Source organism: Cajanus cajan, chromosome 7, assembly GCF_000230855.2.
Source record: "Cajanus cajan strain Asha chromosome 7, NIPB_CcT2T_4, whole genome shotgun sequence".
NCBI lineage: Eukaryota > Viridiplantae > Streptophyta > Magnoliopsida > Fabales > Fabaceae > Cajanus > Cajanus cajan.
The window spans coordinates 51,364,678-51,382,355 of record NC_138523.1 but is presented as its reverse complement, the minus strand read 5'-3'; the positions used below and the strand labels follow the sequence as shown (position 1 = coordinate 51,382,355).

Sequence of the window (17,678 nt, the reverse complement as noted above, 5' to 3'; positions counted from 1 at the left end):
ATATTATACTATAATATAATTTATTTATCATAAATCTTAAATATAATTTATATATTTAAAAAAATTTATTTATACAATTTTTAAAAAAAATTTATATATTCAAATATAATATTTATTTATATATTTTATTTATTATAAAATTTAATATACATGATAAATATTTAATTCTATATTATACAAACTAAAATACTAATATTAATTATTAAATATGATCAAATATCGTATCTATCTTATATTTGAAAGCATTTTTAACTTGTTTTTAATATAACCGTTTTTTTTTATATTTTTTCAATTAGAGAATTTTTAAAATCTCTTTTAATTTTTACCTAATTCAATTTTTATTTTATTTATTTATATTCATAATTTTATTTTTTTTAAAATAAATAATAAATAATTAAAAATAATCTCATATTATAAATAAAATATTTATTGTAAATTTAAAAAACAATTTATATATTTAAATTTATATAATTGATATATATAAATATAATATTTATTTTTATATATAATTTATTATAAATTTTAATTATATAATAAATATATGGACTAATTAAATTGTATTTTTCTTTTCAATTTATGTACAATTTTCACATGTCTTATCTTTGATGCACTCATGCCCTTGTCATTGTCACATGTCAACTACGCCTCCGTAGTCCAGACGTTTCCTTGATGTTGTCCAGCGACGCACTGTTACCTTGCTATTGACTTGACTTGACTTCGCAGTCTTCGCTATTACGGCACGAAAACTCTATACCCTTCCAAATAATTATTAATAATTATTAGATTAATTAAAAATAATTAGATCCAAAAAAATAGAACAAACCGAAACATATGGAAAATGAAAAAATAGAATTTGATTTTTTTAAAATTAAACAAGGTTATGGAGAATAGATATAGAATAAATGAAAAAAATTAAAAATCTTTACAGAATTTTAGATTGTTATATAAATAATTGATAAACGGAAAATAATATAGAAATAAGGTTGAAAGACTCTTAATAATCATAAAAAATATATTAATAAATCTAGAAGAAAAAAAAAATCACATGAAATTGGTATCAGATCAAAATAGATAAATAAAATGATGACATGGAAATATGCTATTGATCAAAGTTTTAAAACCCCTAAAATTTGTAGAGTTATTGAAGTAACTCTCATTACAGCAATAGAAAACTCAAATTAGAAAGAAAAAAAAAAAGAAAAAAAAACTAGCAAAAGAAATAAACCTGACTTGACTTGACTATTACGAGCGAGCGTGGTCGTTTTGCATTTGACTCTCAAACTTATGTGCCAACTGCCAACTTCGTTGAAGGGGTATCAAAATGTTGGACAACTTTTCTTTTTTCCTTGACTTAAACATTATATCTTTTTAAATGCCCTTCAACCCAAAGCTACGATTCGTTGCTTTTATGTTGGATGGAATGAAAAGAAGCACCTCTACATTCATGTATCAGTACAATCAAAATAGGATAAATTATGTTAAATTATTAATACACTTATGTAGAAAATGAAAAATTAACTACAAACTCCAATAAATTCATTGAATTTGTTATTCTAATTGCATAATTTTCAAAATAATAATAAGAAACAAATCATCGTTGATTTTATATTAGCATTAATTTTTTAAATGTAATAACTGCATTTTTTTATTTTATAATATTAGCATCAATTTTTTAAAATGTAATAATAATATAGTAACATGTTATCGATTCAAATATATTTAAAAAATAATGAAATAAATAATATTAATTTATTATATAAAATTTATACTCATTTTAATAATCATATATTTAAAAGTACTTTTAATTATGAATGACAATATAGAGAAGAAGAGTGATAAGAGAATGAAGTTGTGATTGTTCATCAACGAACTTGGCAACGAGGGCATTTGCAATGCTATGACAAATGGCATAGATATGATTTTCTTCCGCGTGAAGCACTATGGTGATGGAGAAGCACAAGTGCAACCAATAAATTATCGGCTTTGCCCTTTCATTTTATATGATTTAATTTGTTTTGTTGTTCGTGAAAGGGACTTTATTTTGTTTTAGTTGTTGTTCTAGGGAATTAATTTTACATGAGGATTTAAGGATACATGGTGACCTTTTGACACAATATATTGTCATCATTAATTTTATAGGAACTTGTCACTATATTTAAAGGCTTTACTTGGTTCGACATGAAATTTTTAGATTGCAAAAGATTTAGGTGTAATATTGTGAGTTATGGAAGTGTTATAATAATTCTAAATTGTTTCATGTTGTTAAGTTGAGCTGTTAATTAGTGTTCAGACTTTGGAGTCTAAAGATCCTTTAAGATTTTAATAGTGTTGGAAGTTTCTTTAGACAAATGATTAATTTGACCTCAAGTGTAAGAGTGTATAAGATTTATGTTTTGAATATAATCTCATAAACTCTTTCCCTCAATTTTTTTGAGGAAGGTCTTTAGTCTATAAGTTCCATTTTCTCTCAATCTTTTCTCTTCCTTCTTTGATCCTTATTGTGTTGTCTTGTTGATGAATTTAGGTTCTTAGAAGCCTTAAATTAAGTTGTTTATCCATTCAAAATTATGTTGCAAGAGTTTCTTCTCTTCTATCTTGATTCCGAGCTACCCAAGGTAAGGGAAGTTAGATTTTGCTTATAGTGAAGTTGTTGAGTTGTTAAATGATGTGTTGGTTATATGTTGTATGAATTCCTTACAATTCAAGATTGTATGTGAATCAAAACAGAGCAGGTTGTAGTGAGAGTTAGGATTTTGGATTCTTGATGAAGAATGTGGTGATTTGAGTTTACTTGTGGTTGCATGTTGATTCTAAGTGCATATATGTGTTGATTGTGATGTATGTAAGTGTTGTTTGATGTTGCATGTGTTGAATCTTGTTGTTTTCAGGTTATGACTCAAAATCAGGTTCTACATATGCAAAATGTTGATATCGCGTCGAGTGCGCCTTCATGATGTTGAACGTCATTCTAATTTAAGACTCTCTATCTTGATCACGTCAGTCGCAAGATTGGTGGCGTTGGACGTGGTGAGAGAAACTTGTCTCAAATTGGAATGACGTAGAGCGTGAGAACCCTAAGAGTTCTTTGACTTGGTGATGTCGGACTCAAAGTTGAGAGACACCTAGTGTGTCTAAGCTCTATTTGAATTTCATCGAGTGCCAAGGTGATGACGTTGGACAAGACTCAAGTAGAGACTCTTTACCTAAAGTGGGGTCAAGTGTGATAGTTTATCATGTTAGACGCAAGGTCTTAGGGGCTTCTGCCTTAGCCAAGTTAGGCATAGGTAATGTAGCGTCGGGCATGGGCGAAACAAGAGAACTTTCTGCATGGATGGCGTTGAGCACAAGATGAATAACATCGAGCGTTAGTTGTTGAAGAAAAACATGATGATGTAGTTGATTCCTAGATGACTTAAGATGTCAAATGAAAATATGATGAATAAGTTGTAGAGATGAAGTAGTATGTGATAACTTTGTTGTGAGTTGTTAGTTAAGAAGTGGATATGAGTCGTAAGATGTTTGTGTTGATAGAGTTGTATGTTAGCTGTGTAGTTGTGTTGAACATGCGATGTGTTATTGAGATGCGTGTTGATTAAAGAATTTAATAGAAGCAATGGTGCTTGAGTTGTGAGATGTAAAATTGTATGTTGATTTCATCGTTGTGTTGAATATATAAAGTTGTTGTGTTGTTGTTAAGCTATGTCGACCACTTATAACTAAAAGGAAAGTTTTCAAAAGTTGAATATCCCATTGTTTGGGTATTGTGTTGTGGTGTACTAAGAGCCCAATTTTGTTGAAAATCCTTCTTCAGAGGTTGTCCTTGAAGTGGATATTATGTTATTTCTCCTCTAGGACTTTGTTATTATCGTGTGTAGGAAATATCGAAACATATGTGTATGAAGCGGCCATAGTATAGGTGTTGGGTCCAACTATATTGATTACAAGTAATCAACCAAGTAAAGTACGAAGTTAAGAACCTAGTTCCTAATAGAGTATCAGAAAGGCATAGTATTTGGAAGGTAGTTACTGAACTAATCACATACGAGACTTAGTTAAGCTAGTTAATGTTGTGGTAGGACTGTACCAAATTATTTTACCTTGACAATAATATTATACTTCCTTGTTTAATTGATGACATATGAGAAATTGAGTTACCGTATTGTGAATTTTTATCCAATTTTCTGTTGATCTAGCAAGTCCTAAAAGACCACCCTATATTGTCAGTTTAGTAAGGTCAAACCACTTAAACTATTTGTCCTGTGTTGTAGGAGATCTCCTAGTTGAAATACGTGACGACACATATAGTTATTGTGTTAAGCATATGATGTGTTAAGTTGATTGTACTATTTATATGTTGTGTCGATTTGTGATGAAATTTGTTGTTGTATTGAACTTAAGTTGTTGTGTTGATCTGAGTTGTATACCGTGATGTCATGTTGTTGCGTTGTTAAAGATGAGATGATGATGTGATGTTCCTGTGTTATATTTATGTTGTTTCTTTTTTACTTTGGTTACCCTTACACGTTTTTATGTGGTTTGGACCACGATAATTATATATGATATGAAAGCAAGCCAAAGATAGGATTGAAGTGTTGTTGTGGGGGCCACCCAATGACATAAGAACTGGAGGATATTTTATTGATTATTTGATGGTAATAAATTTGTATAGACAATTGTAGTTACTTAACCGACAACTCAAGATATATAATTTATATTTACCAAATTATTGTATTTATATTGTACATATTTATGTAGTTGTGTGCCTTTAAATCATGCAATATAATACATATTTTTCATAATTGTAAGTTTATAATTTTAAGTTAGATATTTTTCACTATTAGTAACTCTATCATGTAGTATAAGGACCAAAACAAGTCGTTACCTATTCTCTTTTATAATTTTTTTCCTTTTATAATTGTTAATTCAAAAGTAATAAATGATTGTATTTATTATTTATAATAAAATATTTTCTTAGTATTTATTTTATATTAAATATAAATATTTAAGAATTATAAACTATTTATTATCGATATTAGTATATGGGAAAACTTTTAAATATTAAATAAGAGATTTTAGGAAAAATTGTACTATTTTCCCTCTAAAATTCACAATCTTGCAAATTTTGTTCTCAGTTTTATTTTCGTAAATTGTGTTCCTAATTTTTAAAATGTCATGAATTTTGTTTCATGTTGGCGGTTTGGAAGGAAATTTATCAAAGAATTGTCTTAAATATGACAATTTAAAGAAAAATTACCACAATATTTTTTTTCTAAATTGCGACGATTCTCTAGGTGAGGACAAAATTGATGATATTTTATAAATTAGAAGGTAAATTTGGCCTCCCATTCATGTAATCCTGACTCCATCTCTGGTTAGAAGCTTGTTTTAGCAAATTTTTTAATTAATAAGTGATCCACTTTTGATTAAACAATCTTAAAATTAAGAAAATACTAAAACTGTATTTTTTCTATTATTTAATTTGGTGCAGGTATTTTTTTTTCTATTAAAATGCTTTCATCATTTTACATAATACTGAACAAATGAAAAACAAAAGATAAATAACAAAGCCATCACCACAACTTCTGAAAGTAACAAAATATATCAACTAACAATAAGCAAATCTAAATATTGAGTTCATCAATTGACATTGTTTGTGGTTGTCATTAATTAGCTCAGCAACACTTTTCTTTGACTTGTTCCCTTTGAAGAATGAGGAACACCTAAAATATATATGATTTTAAAAACATTATCATCACAGTGATCCAAATCAATAAGCAGACAAGCATTAGGAGGGGACTCATTTATCACATAATTTCGCCTACTTCCCAATTCTAATGTATTTTATAAAATGTCCTTGAATTGAAATTTGTACTTTAGTTTTACTAATTCTAATATCCTTTTCATTTTTACAAATTCTTGTCATCAAAATTTAAATAATCAAACTGATGAACACATTCAACAGTTTCAAACCTAGGGCCTATTATAAAGAAAACACTGTCAAAGACTCAAAATGAAAATATTCCGTCATGTTGAGAGACATGTTATGTACATGAAGTGAAAAAAAAAAGAAGAGAAGAGTAAATCACATTTTTATTCTCTTATAATATTTGATCACGATGTTGGTTCTCTAATTTTTAATTATGTAATTTTATTTTTTAATTTTATAAAATCTACAATTTTATCTTATCATTAAATATGATTTTTAAAATTATAACATAAATTATAACATGATATTAAATAGATAACATGATAATTAGTATACTTAATTATATATTTGATTATTTATCTTATTTATAAAATTTATTTTGATCTTTTATCTTTTAAAAGAGTAGTTTTTTTTTTTTAATTTTAAGACACAATTTTAATTTTTTTGTATTAATTTAAGATGTAAAATTTGTCTCTTTATATTTATTTATGTGTTTGAATAAAAAAAGTTATAAATATAATAAGTTGTGTGAAAAATAAATTCTTGAGCAACCAGACAGAAATATAATATTATTTTATTTATTTGTTTAATTTCCTAATTATTTGTTGGGTGCATTAAGTTTCATTCTTGTTTCATCATATATATGACCTTTTTTTTTTAATTTGAATCTCAGTTGTATTAATAGTTTTTTATGCAAGTGAATTTGATGAGAGAATTTTTTATATCTTGAATTAATAAAAAAGAATTTAAAATCTCAAAATATAACATGATCACTATTTTAGAAGAATCAAATTGAATTAAGAAAGGAAGATAAAGACTCAAATTAAATCTTTTGAAAGATAAAATATCAAAATAAACTTTAAAAATAAAATAAAAATAAAAATTACAATTTAACCTAATTAATATTTGATGATATTTATACTGACTTGCATTTTTAATCTTTATTTTTACCATATTTTCAATTTTTTTTATCACCTTTGTAAGATAAAATAGAGAATAAAAATGTAATTTAATCTAAATATTATTAAATATGAATTATTTCATTATCTAATTAATGTCAAATTATGATTAATACTAAAAATTTAACAATTAATAGATAAAATTATAATTTAGGATCGATTTTATGTAATTTAGAAAGAAAGAAAAAACCTATTTACGTCACCTATTTTATATAAGGCTCATAGAGCAATAGTCTTTTAGGTCTAAGTAAACTAATTAATAGAGCTAAGTATTAAATATATTGCTAATAACTATATATATTAAATGAAATATTAATTATAAATTAATATTATATATATAATGATTATGTTTAAAATTTTAAATAGATCGGGCCTAATAAATTTTTTAGTCTAAAGTCTAACTCTTTTAGTAAAAAAAAGTTCTGAAATGTCTAAATCGGACTTTTTCTTAATAAATAGAACGCATGACATTTCTATCCCTAAAAATAAGGAATAAAGGAGTCCAATCATGTTTGGAAGTTAGGAGGCAAGTGTATTAAGAATGATAAGTGTATATGGCTGGGTTAATAGATAAAGTTGAAAGGAGACAATAACAGTGATGACATTGATGATAAAGTAAAAAAAAAAAAAGGATTCATCAATGATACAAATACTTTTTCTTTTATCTATTATTAAAAAGAAATCTGATTTACTCATATTAAAGAAATTAATTAATTGTATTAAATTGTGATTAATATTATAATTTTTTTTATAAGTTATCTTTATTTGTAAATGAAAAAAAAAATTGGTGAAACCTAAAATGTCATACATTAAAAGATTTTTTTTTTAAAAAAGAATATATTTAAATGAGAAAAAAATAATTAAATACTTATATTTTAAAAAATATGTATTTAATTTTTATTTTTATAAAAGAGAACAGAGAATACCCCTTAACTAAAATACACTTGCCTCTATGTCTTCGTGGTCTATGATATTGATCTAGTTGTAATTTAGCACACCTTAATGCTTAATATATATATATATATATAAAACAGGTTAAACAAATAATATAATCTTGAATTATCAAGTGTAGTGCGTGCTATAGAACTAGAACTAGAAGGCACTTTGTTTATGATGGATTACATTGCTTTGGGGGGTTTTGTAGTCATATTTCTAATGGAAAGTTGGGTTTTATTTTACTTGAGGATTTTCATTGCTTTTCAGCTATGCTTTTGATTGGTTTTTGAGTTGATTTTGTTGGGAAATTTAATTCTGTAGTTTATGTAACATGACCGAGGAGATTTTGTCCTCCCCACTTTTACTTCGCCAAAAATAAAGGTATATATGTTACTTAAAAAAATGAAATTATATTCAAGAGCATGTTTAGGAAGATGAGAATAAAAAAAATAATTTAAACTCAATTCCATTTTCATTGAAGTTGAGAAAATTCATTTTTTCTTTCTAAACTCATTATATATATATATATATATATTTATTTAAATAAATCATAAAGGATATTGTAATTTAAATATGACATAAAAAATTGAGAATAAGAAATATAAAAAAATTTATTTTTAAGTAAATTTTTTATCTTAACATTATTATTTAGCGATTATACTATTTGAATTATTTAACTATTATGATAGTTAAACTATATTTCTGAAAATTCCTTCTGTCTTTCTCCACCCACTTAAATTAAATGAAATTTTAACATAAAGGTTATATGCTATAAAAAAATAAATAAATAAAAGTTTTACGTACCAATATGTATGCTATGCAACTTGTTTGACCTTAACAGAAGGAATTGATTTTGATGATGAGCATGACATAAAGTCGGTCCCTCAAATCATAAAGAAAGTTGAAGTAAGCATGCCTCCATTTTCTGTTGAAGAAAATGGCAGAACAGACACCCAAAAAGCCTGTTGCAAATCCAGATTCTATTCCAATGTAAAACCATGACAAAAATGTAGATTCACCGTCTTTTGATTTTGTGTCTTTAGGTTTACCACCCTGAGAGCAATTTTTTGTGAGTGGAGGTCCACAAAGATCAGGATTTCCTATATAGCTGAGTGCACTAAACCCTTGAAGTTGTGTGCCTAATGGTATTTTGCCTCTCAAATTGTTGAAAGACAAATTTAAATGACCCAAAAAGGATAAACCAGACAAGCCTTGAGGAATTTCACCCCAAAGTTGGTTTGAAGAAAAATCAAGGGACTCCAATTTTTTCATGTTACCAATCTCATTAGGAATTTCTCCTGTTAATTTATTGTGGGACAAGTTCAAGGAGCACAATCCAATGAGGCTAAACATTTGGGGAGGTATTGTTCCTGACAAATTGTTACTTGACATGTCAATTAAGCTCATGAAGTGCAGGTTTCTTCCATATTCTGATACTTGGCCTTTTGTAACCAATTCAAGACTGTCTTCAAATGTGTAATGGCCACCATATGTAGGAAAGAAAAAAGAAAGCTTGTTGTGTGAAGCTTTGTTGGAAATCAAGGTTGTGATATTATGTAGACATGTGGGTATATGTCCTGAGATTGTGTTATCTGCAATATCCAAAATAATGAGAGATGACATTTGGCATACTTGTGTTGGGAGATTACCACTAAAATTATTGGACCTTATTTGAAGAGCCTTAGCACCAAGTGGTATCCAATTTGGTATATTTCCTAAAAAGTTGTTTTCACGAACATTAAAGATCATTAGAGAGTGGCAATTTTTTAGCGAGGGAGGAATCTCTCCATAGAGCTTATTCTCATGCAGATGTAGCGATGTAAGATTAGATAACAAGCCCATTGATGGAGGTATCTTTCCTATTAGATTATTGCTTCCCAAGTTAACATGAACCAAAGATTTCCAATTCTTCCAACAATTAGTAAGCCCTCCAGATAGATGATTCAGAGATACGTCCAAGTACACCAAATTGGTTTTCTCATCAATCATCTTTTGATCACACAAGAGAGGAGAGATGTTTCCTGATAATGAGTTGTTTGATAGCTTGACAACCGCCACATTGGATGATAATCGAGGTAGAGTACCTTTCAGACCATTTGATGACAGAGATATGAATGTAGAGTTCAACAACACGTTTGACAGGTTACCATCTATCAAATTATCTTCTAAATACACTTCTGACCTTCTTGACAAAAAATTCCAAAATTTTTCTTGAGCCTCAAATGATGATTTGTAAATCAATAAATGTTCAAGAGAACTTTGTGAATATAACCACGCAGGAAGATTAGGACCTTCAAATCCGAAAAACAACCGTTCAAGTTGAAAAGGTGGAATCCAGTGAGAGTCAAAATCAAAGATTAATGGTGGTGTTATGGATATATGCAACTCCTTTAATTTTGACAGTTTGACAAAATTTTTCTCGGACACAACTCCTTTCAATTGATTTGAGGAAACAGACAATAAAACTAACGATGATAGATTTCCCAAATTTGTGGGAAGAGATCCAGAAAAATTGTTTTTTCTAAGATTAAGATATTGTAGATGTTCAAGTTCGCCTAACCAATCTGGAATTGGGCCATTGAAGTTATTGCCTTCGAAGTTTAAGGCTTCCAAGTGACGAAGATTTAACAATGACTTAGGTAGTTGACCTCTTAAAGAATTAGACCTAAGGTCAATAGAAAGGATACCACAACTAAGATTAAATAACCATTTAGGCAACTCTGAGTGAAAATCATTTGTAGGAAGAGAAAGAACTTTGAGTGCAGTAAAATTAGCATACTGAAGAGATGGACTCATGTCTTGAAGTCGACAATTATGCATATGGAGCTCTTTTAGTAATGGAAGCATGGCCACAAGTTGAAGCCAGTTAGTTTCCTTGTGAAGATCAATGCCGTCGAGGTTGAGATATTCCAAGGAGTAAAGATGAGAAAGCCATTGAAGACTATTGATGGAGAGATGGTTCAATGATAAATCAAGAAAACGGAGGGCTGAAGAGTTTACACACTCATGAGGAAGAGTGGATATAGATAGGTTATGACAATTCTGGCTAAACACATCAGAATCAAATTGGATAGCTGAGAAGTGATTGTTGCTCAAATTCAAGTGTTTCAAGAATTCAAGCTCCACCACCAACAAGGATAGATTAACAGAACCTGTGAGACAGTGTGATTTATCTATTTTGTTAATGTAAGTTGGAAGAGTTGTAGAACATGGGAGACTTAGCTGAGTGACTCTATTTGTGATGTTGTCACACATGACTCCCTTCCATTCACAACAATCTTGCTGAGTGGACCATGAAGAGAGAACGCCTGATGGATCCTTGAATCCTTGCTTGAAGTTTAAGAGAGCCTGCATGTCTTTGGAGTTGCAGCGAATATTGAAGCTGCAATTACCAGTGTTGAACATGATTGCACATAGCAACCAAGCATAGATTATTGCATGTTGTGAGGGAAATGTTTTCATGGCTACAAGAGAAATGAAGGTGTGTGAGGTAGTAGGGAGGGAGGGGAACTTTATTTATACAATGAAGAGTTTGTCCTTGATATATGATTTATGATCTATAATAAAATATTGTGTACCATAAGAAAATGTAATTAATTAGCATTGCCACTATTTGGACAAAGAAATTTCCTTGCAAAAGTATTGCTCAGTACCTACAATGAAAACGATTTTGGAAACACTTATCCAAATGCCATAAAAACGATGGCATTGGTTGGTTGCCCCCATTAATGCTTCCATTGGTTTGGATTGTCGGCAACAGAGGGCCTTGCATCTGCACCAAAGATTTTTCTACTGCTATTTTCCCTTTAATTTAGTTATAATGTTTTAATTTGTTGTTTGTAACTATATATATGTGCTCATATAATAATTATTCCTTTAAACATGTAGTTAGTTCGATACATTTCATGAACAATGCATATATATACACATAATTGGAAAAGGTAATTCCCAAATTTGGTGCATAACCTTATCTCCCAAAATCTCTATTAGGATTTTTTTACAAAATTTTTAAATAGGAAGAACTTTGAACGTTGATTAAAAATAAATGTTCCTGACCAATGTATATTGTACCGGAAGGGTCCGATCGGCCACGTGGACAAGCACGTCATATCCTATCAGATATTGACGCAGTTCACTTCGGCTCGGCAAGGAACCGAGAACCGTATCCTCTCCCTGTCGGCTCGGCCACAGGCCGAAGATGAAAAGGGCGTCTCGGCCGTTCCACATCGGCTCAGCCAAAGATCAACAGAGTCAGTAATTAGGATGACGATCATGATTAACAAGGGACAACACGCAATTAAGGCATAACCAACCGATCAACATCGTATTACCTAATTTGGTAAATGTCAGAGAAGACCCACCATGTTCAAGCCCATGACAGGTAGTATAAATAAGTCACACGTAATGAGGTATGTCACTGTTCATTTATTACCCTAGAGAATCGTGTTTGTCCTAACTTGAGCATCAGAGTGCCTTTTGCAAGTACCTCCCCCCTGTCTGAAGTATCAACCCGAAGCTCTCTTTCGACCCTCCAGTTACTAGAAGATTACGAGTGTACCCTTAGACATGTACATATATTGAACGAAAGGTAAAAGTATTTATGTCTTAAAAACTTATAATATATTTAATACTTTATTTGTTTCATGTATATAATATTTACTAGTAAATCATTCAATGATATTGAAAATCTAATTTTTTAAATAAAATTTTATATTCAAGTTTTGTGAATAAAAAACACAACTAAAAAAAAAAGACTTTACTAAAAATAATCAATCAAATTTTTTAACAAAAATTAGTTATCAATGAAATAGATGAATTTTTCTTATCAATAATATATGATATAGTTAAAAAAATGTATATAATATGAACGTCCACTTCATAAATAATATTACCCATATAATACCATAAATTTGCTGGAAAATTTTTTGAAGAAAAAGTTCACAAAATTCATAAAAAAATTTCTACAATAAAAGTTCACAAGTTCAAGTCATATTTTGTAAACTTTCTTATAGCAAAATGAAGATATAAAATCATAGAAAAATGTATTTGTAAAATGAAAAACATATATTTATATTATAAAAGGCAATTAAATAATGAAATAATTAGTGTATATAAAAATATTATAAAATTAATTATAAAAAATTCAATTTAAAAACTTAAAATCAATATTAACATAAAATTTTCTACAAAATAATAGTAAAGAAATTTTCTAAATATTACTTTTTTTGTATTCTTTCAATAACTAAAAATTGAAAATTAAAATTCTATATAATTTTGATGACTTAAAATCATTAATAATTGAAAAATAATAACTCCATTTGAAAAAATTATAATATTTCAATGACTTAAAAATCATTATTAATTGAGAAATAAATAATCTTAAAAATTTTCTAAATATTATAAAAAAATATTATTAGTATCAATTAAAAATATAAGAAGAAAATAATTGCATTTTTTTTATAATATTTTTCATAAAATGCAATTTTTTTTTTCAGAAACTCCACATCCCGTTTCAATATTATCGTAGTTTTTTTTATAAGAGGTAGTAGGAGATATCTGTGTTTCTCCTAAAAAATTCTCACTTTCCACCGTGATCACATCTTTAACTATCTTCTTATTTTTCATTTTAGTTCGTGTTTACTTTTTTTGTCAAGAATTCACGTTAAGCTAAATCATGTAAAAAATAATGCAAAAACAGCTATCAATTGCTTCTTAGATTCACGACTAGTATTTGAGACATTACTAATACTAAACATATCCTTATGCTTTTGGTGCTTTTGTGAGGAAAAGCAAACTTCCTCCATTTTTCAATGCTATAAACTATTTATCATAAATATTAATACCAATTCATAACATAATAACAATATGCCATTTGCGTCTTTTTGCATATTTTTGTATGATTATACTATAGATGGACCAGTTTTATTTACAGTTGAGAAACAATTACAACTTATTCGATGGTCTAAATATTTTTGTCTTGTATATTTATTCAATTTTATTTTAAAATATAAAATCGATGCTTATTTTTTTTTAGTCGAGAAAGAGCTTAATAACTAGAGACTAGGGTGACAAATGAATTTTATCATCTAAGATTTATAATCAATTTTTATATATTAAATTTGAATCATTATTTTGTATAAGAATATTTTTAAAAATCATTCTTTGACAAAAATATTTTTAGAAACTCTTTTAACTTTTTATTTATTGAAAATGTTAATATGTCATATTTATTTATATATTAAATTTTAATATTTTAAAAATAAATGATCAATAATTAAAAAATATTTTATCATAATATAAATTATTTATCTTAAATTTAAGAAATAATTTAGATATTTATTTATATGAATCATAAATATAATTTATATTTGATATTTATTTCTATATATAATTTATTATAAATTTTAATTATATAATAAATATTTAATCTTGAAATTCACACCCTAAAATAGTAGTAAGTTTGGAAACATGTTTGAAAGGTTAAACATGATGTCCATTTGTAGAAATATGTAAAAAGTATTACATGGAGCAGTCAATCCAGACGCGAAAATTCACACTGCCAAATCGTAATCAAACACGCATCATGTACTTAGATGATTTTGACTACAAGAATTCATAATGTCTTTTTGATTTTTCTCCACTTAAATTAGGTATTTTTGACTGGATATTTGTTTCATACTTACAGTCAAATTGGAATCTGAAAAACATCTGCAGAAACAAAAAATTCCAATGTTGATCCAAAGTTTCAGACCATGCCACCGCAAACAGATAAAAAAATAAAAAAAAAAATTCTCACCCTCCGCCAATCCACACTTCAAAGTCAAATTCTTTTAACTAACCTCCGCTGTTTAACAAATTTCAACTCCATTCAATTTTGCCACACAAATCCATAAGCAAAACGAGACGAGAAAAAAAAAAAAAAAAGCATTTTTTCAAAGAAAGATGAAGCTCCAAACACGAGAGCTTCTTCTGCTACACTCCTTTGTCTTCTTATTATCCACGATTGCAGGAACCACCACCATCTCACCAGGATCAACGCTTTACGCTTCCAACACAACCCAATCATGGTCCTCTCCCAACAACACTTTCTCTCTCCACTTCCTTCCTCTCCTCCCTCCTTCCTTCACCGCCGCCATTGTCTACTCCGGCGGCGCCCCCGCCGTATGGTCCGCCGGAAACGGAGCCACCGTCGACTCCGCCGGCACCCTCCGCTTTCTTCCCTCCGGCAACCTCGTCCTCGTTAATGGGTCGGGTTCCACCGTGTGGGACTCCGGAACTTCCAACATGGGTGTCTCCTCCGCCACGCTTCATGAAAATGGAAACTTGGTTCTCTCCAATGCCACCGGTTCAGTCTGGTCGAGCTTCGACAACCCCACCGACACCATTGTGCCGTTTCAGAATTTCACCACTGGTATGGTTTTGCGTTCTGGGTTGTTCTCATTTTCTGTTCTTAAGTCTGGGAATCTCACTCTCAAGTGGAGTGATAGTGTGCCTTACTGGGATCAAGGCTTGAACTCTTCCATGAGTGAGGCGAATTTGAGTTCACCGGTTTTGGGGTTGCAACAAAGTGGGGTTTTGCAGCTTTTTGATCACAATTTGAGTGCCCCCATTGTGGTTGCTTATAGCAGCGACTATGGTGAGGGGAGTGATGTGCTGAGGGTTTTGAAGTTGGATGGTGATGGGAATTTGAGGGTTTATAGCTCTAAGAGGGGTAGTGGGACTGTGATTTCAAGATGGGTTGCTGTTGAGGATCAATGTGAGGTTTTTGGTTACTGTGGAAATAATGGTGTTTGTAGTTACAATGATTCTAGTTCTGACCCCATTTGTGGATGTCCATCTCAGAATTTTGAGATGGTTGATTCCAATGATAGTAGGAAAGGGTGTAGGAGGAAGGTGAGGCTTGAGGATTGTGTGGGGAATGTGGCGATGTTGCAAGTGGACCATGCTCGATTCTTGACTTATCCTCCTCAGTTTTTGATCAATCCTGAGGTGTTTTTCATTGGTATATCAGCTTGCCGTGGAAATTGTCTTGCTGCTGTTTCTTGTTTTGCTTCCACTTCCTTGTCTGATGGAAGTGGACTTTGTTACTTAAAGACAACGAATTTTATTAGTGGCTACCAGAATCCTGCTCTTCCTAGCACCTCCTACATCAAGGTTTGTGGGCCATTGGCTCCTAACTCGGCACCTTCGTTAGAGAATGCGGGATGGAAGGTGCATGGTTGGTTAATAACTCTTGTTGTTTTAAGTACTCTTTTGGGCTTCCTTGTGTTTGAGGGTGGTTTATGGTTGTGGTGTTGTAGAAACAGGAAAGGATTTGGAGGGTTCGCTGCTCAGTATGCTCTTCTTGAGTATGCTTCTGGTGCACCAGTTCATTTCTCTTATAAGGAGCTTCAAAGATCAACAAAAAAGTTCAAGGAGAAACTAGGTGATGGGGGATTTGGTGCTGTTTATAAAGGAACTCTTGCTAATCAAACTGTTATTGCAGTTAAGCAACTTGAGGGCATTCATCAGGGAGAGAAACAGTTTAGGATGGAAGTTTCTGCCATAAGTAGTACCCATCATTTAAATTTAGTGAGGCTGATTGGTTTTTGCTCTGAAGGGCATCACAGGCTTCTAGTATATGAGTTTATGAAAAATGGGTCTCTTGATAAGTTTCTTTTTGTTAATGAAGAACAACAGTCAGGGAAATTATTGAACTGGGGGTATAGATTCAACATTGCCCTAGGTGCTGCTAAGGGATTGACATACCTTCATGAGGAATGTAGAAACTGCATTGTCCACTGTGATGTAAAACCTGAAAACATTCTTTTAGACGAGAATTACAATGCAAAAGTGTCGGATTTTGGCCTTGCAAAGCTCTTGAGTCCAGTGGATCACAGGCACCGAACCTTGACAAGTGTGAGAGGAACCAGAGGGTATTTAGCTCCCGAATGGCTAGCAAACCTTCCCACAACTTCCAAGTCTGATGTTTACAGTTATGGTATGGTTTTGTTGGAGATAGTGGGTGGTAGAAGGAACTTTGAAATCTCAGAAGAAACAAGTAGAAGAAAGTTTTCCATCTGGGCTTATGAAGAGTTTGAGAAAGGTAACATCATGGGAATTATCGACAGAAGACTGGTTAACCAAGAGATCAATTTGGAGCAAGTGAAAAGAGTGCTTCTGGCATGTTTTTGGTGCATACAAGAACAGCCATCTCAGAGGCCAACTATGAGCAAAGTTGTGCAAATGCTAGAAGGTGTAACAGATATTGAGAGGCCACCAGCCCCTAAAGTCAATAGCAGTGCCACTCCTATCTCTACTATTGCAACTTCATCAGCTCCAACTTACTCCTCATCTTCATCTTTGTTTGCTTTTGAGGCCTCTCCCTTAGCTTTGGAAGGAGCACGGAGAACTTGACTTCATCCCTTTATATGTCAGACCCATGGCATTACTCCTTCCACTTTTGTTACCTTATGGATTGTTTCTAGATCATTTGACTTGTGATTTCTGTATGTACTATATTCCATTTTGCTCCTTTCTTGTACTAGCGTATATAACCGTCTGCTGTCGGAAAATTGGGCTTGTGCCCATTGGTGTGCAGTTTTAAACTAAATGAATGCCTAGTGCTTTTTCCATGATTTGTTATTGGAAATCATTCATTTATTTTGATTTCACAACTAGTGATATGTGTAATTTACAATAGTTGAGTCACGTGCTTGCACTTGAATAAGGTTTTACATTCAAGTCAAGAAGTTTAAAAGAAAAAATAATTATTCCCTTTCATTGATGACTAATAAGTAACAAGATTTAGCGAGTCTTATTTCTTAATACTATAGGAAAAATAATTGTTAGTCTGGTAAAAATTCAGATATAGTTTC

The 17,678-nt window shown here is 30.3% G+C and overlaps 2 protein-coding genes across 4 annotated transcripts; one reads left to right on the top strand and one right to left on the bottom strand.

The window, feature by feature from the left end:
• Nucleotides 1-525: 525 nt before the first annotated feature.
• Nucleotides 526-11,768, bottom strand: LOC109812179 (receptor-like protein EIX2). 3 transcript variants are annotated; one of them, XR_014427961.1, is made up of 3 exons: nucleotides 8,626-11,768; nucleotides 1,226-1,436; nucleotides 526-755 (listed from the first exon to the last, which is right to left on the bottom strand). XR_014427961.1 is itself a non-coding variant. In XM_020376078.3 (2 exons), the coding sequence occupies exon 1, from the start codon at nucleotides 11,281-11,283 to the stop codon at nucleotides 8,656-8,658; it is 2,628 nt and encodes an 875-aa protein (XP_020231667.2). In that variant the 5' UTR covers nucleotides 11,284-11,765; the 3' UTR covers nucleotides 5,449-5,720; nucleotides 8,626-8,655. The 3 variants fall into 3 exon arrangements, 1 of the variants encoding a protein (XP_020231667.2); XR_014427962.1 differs by having other exon boundaries at nucleotides 526-748; XM_020376078.3 differs by lacking the exons at nucleotides 526-755; nucleotides 1,226-1,436 and adding an exon at nucleotides 5,449-5,720 and having other exon boundaries at nucleotides 8,626-11,765.
• A 2,676-nt stretch (nucleotides 11,769-14,444) lies between these two features.
• LOC109812153 (lectin protein kinase family protein) lies at nucleotides 14,445-17,435 on the top strand. Its single transcript, XM_029274155.2, has one exon. The coding sequence runs from the start codon at nucleotides 14,764-14,766 to the stop codon at nucleotides 17,215-17,217; it is 2,454 nt and encodes an 817-aa protein (XP_029129988.2). The 5' UTR covers nucleotides 14,445-14,763; the 3' UTR covers nucleotides 17,218-17,435.
• Nucleotides 17,436-17,678: the final 243 nt, after the last annotated feature.

Bases quoted from the DNA above. Each gene is read 5' to 3' on its own strand.
- LOC109812179 (XM_020376078.3), bottom strand. From the start codon at position 11,283: ATGAAAACATTTCCCTCACAACATGCAATAATCTATGCTTGGTTGCTA.
- LOC109812153 (XM_029274155.2), top strand. From the start codon at position 14,764: ATGAAGCTCCAAACACGAGAGCTTCTTCTGCTACACTCCTTTGTCTTC.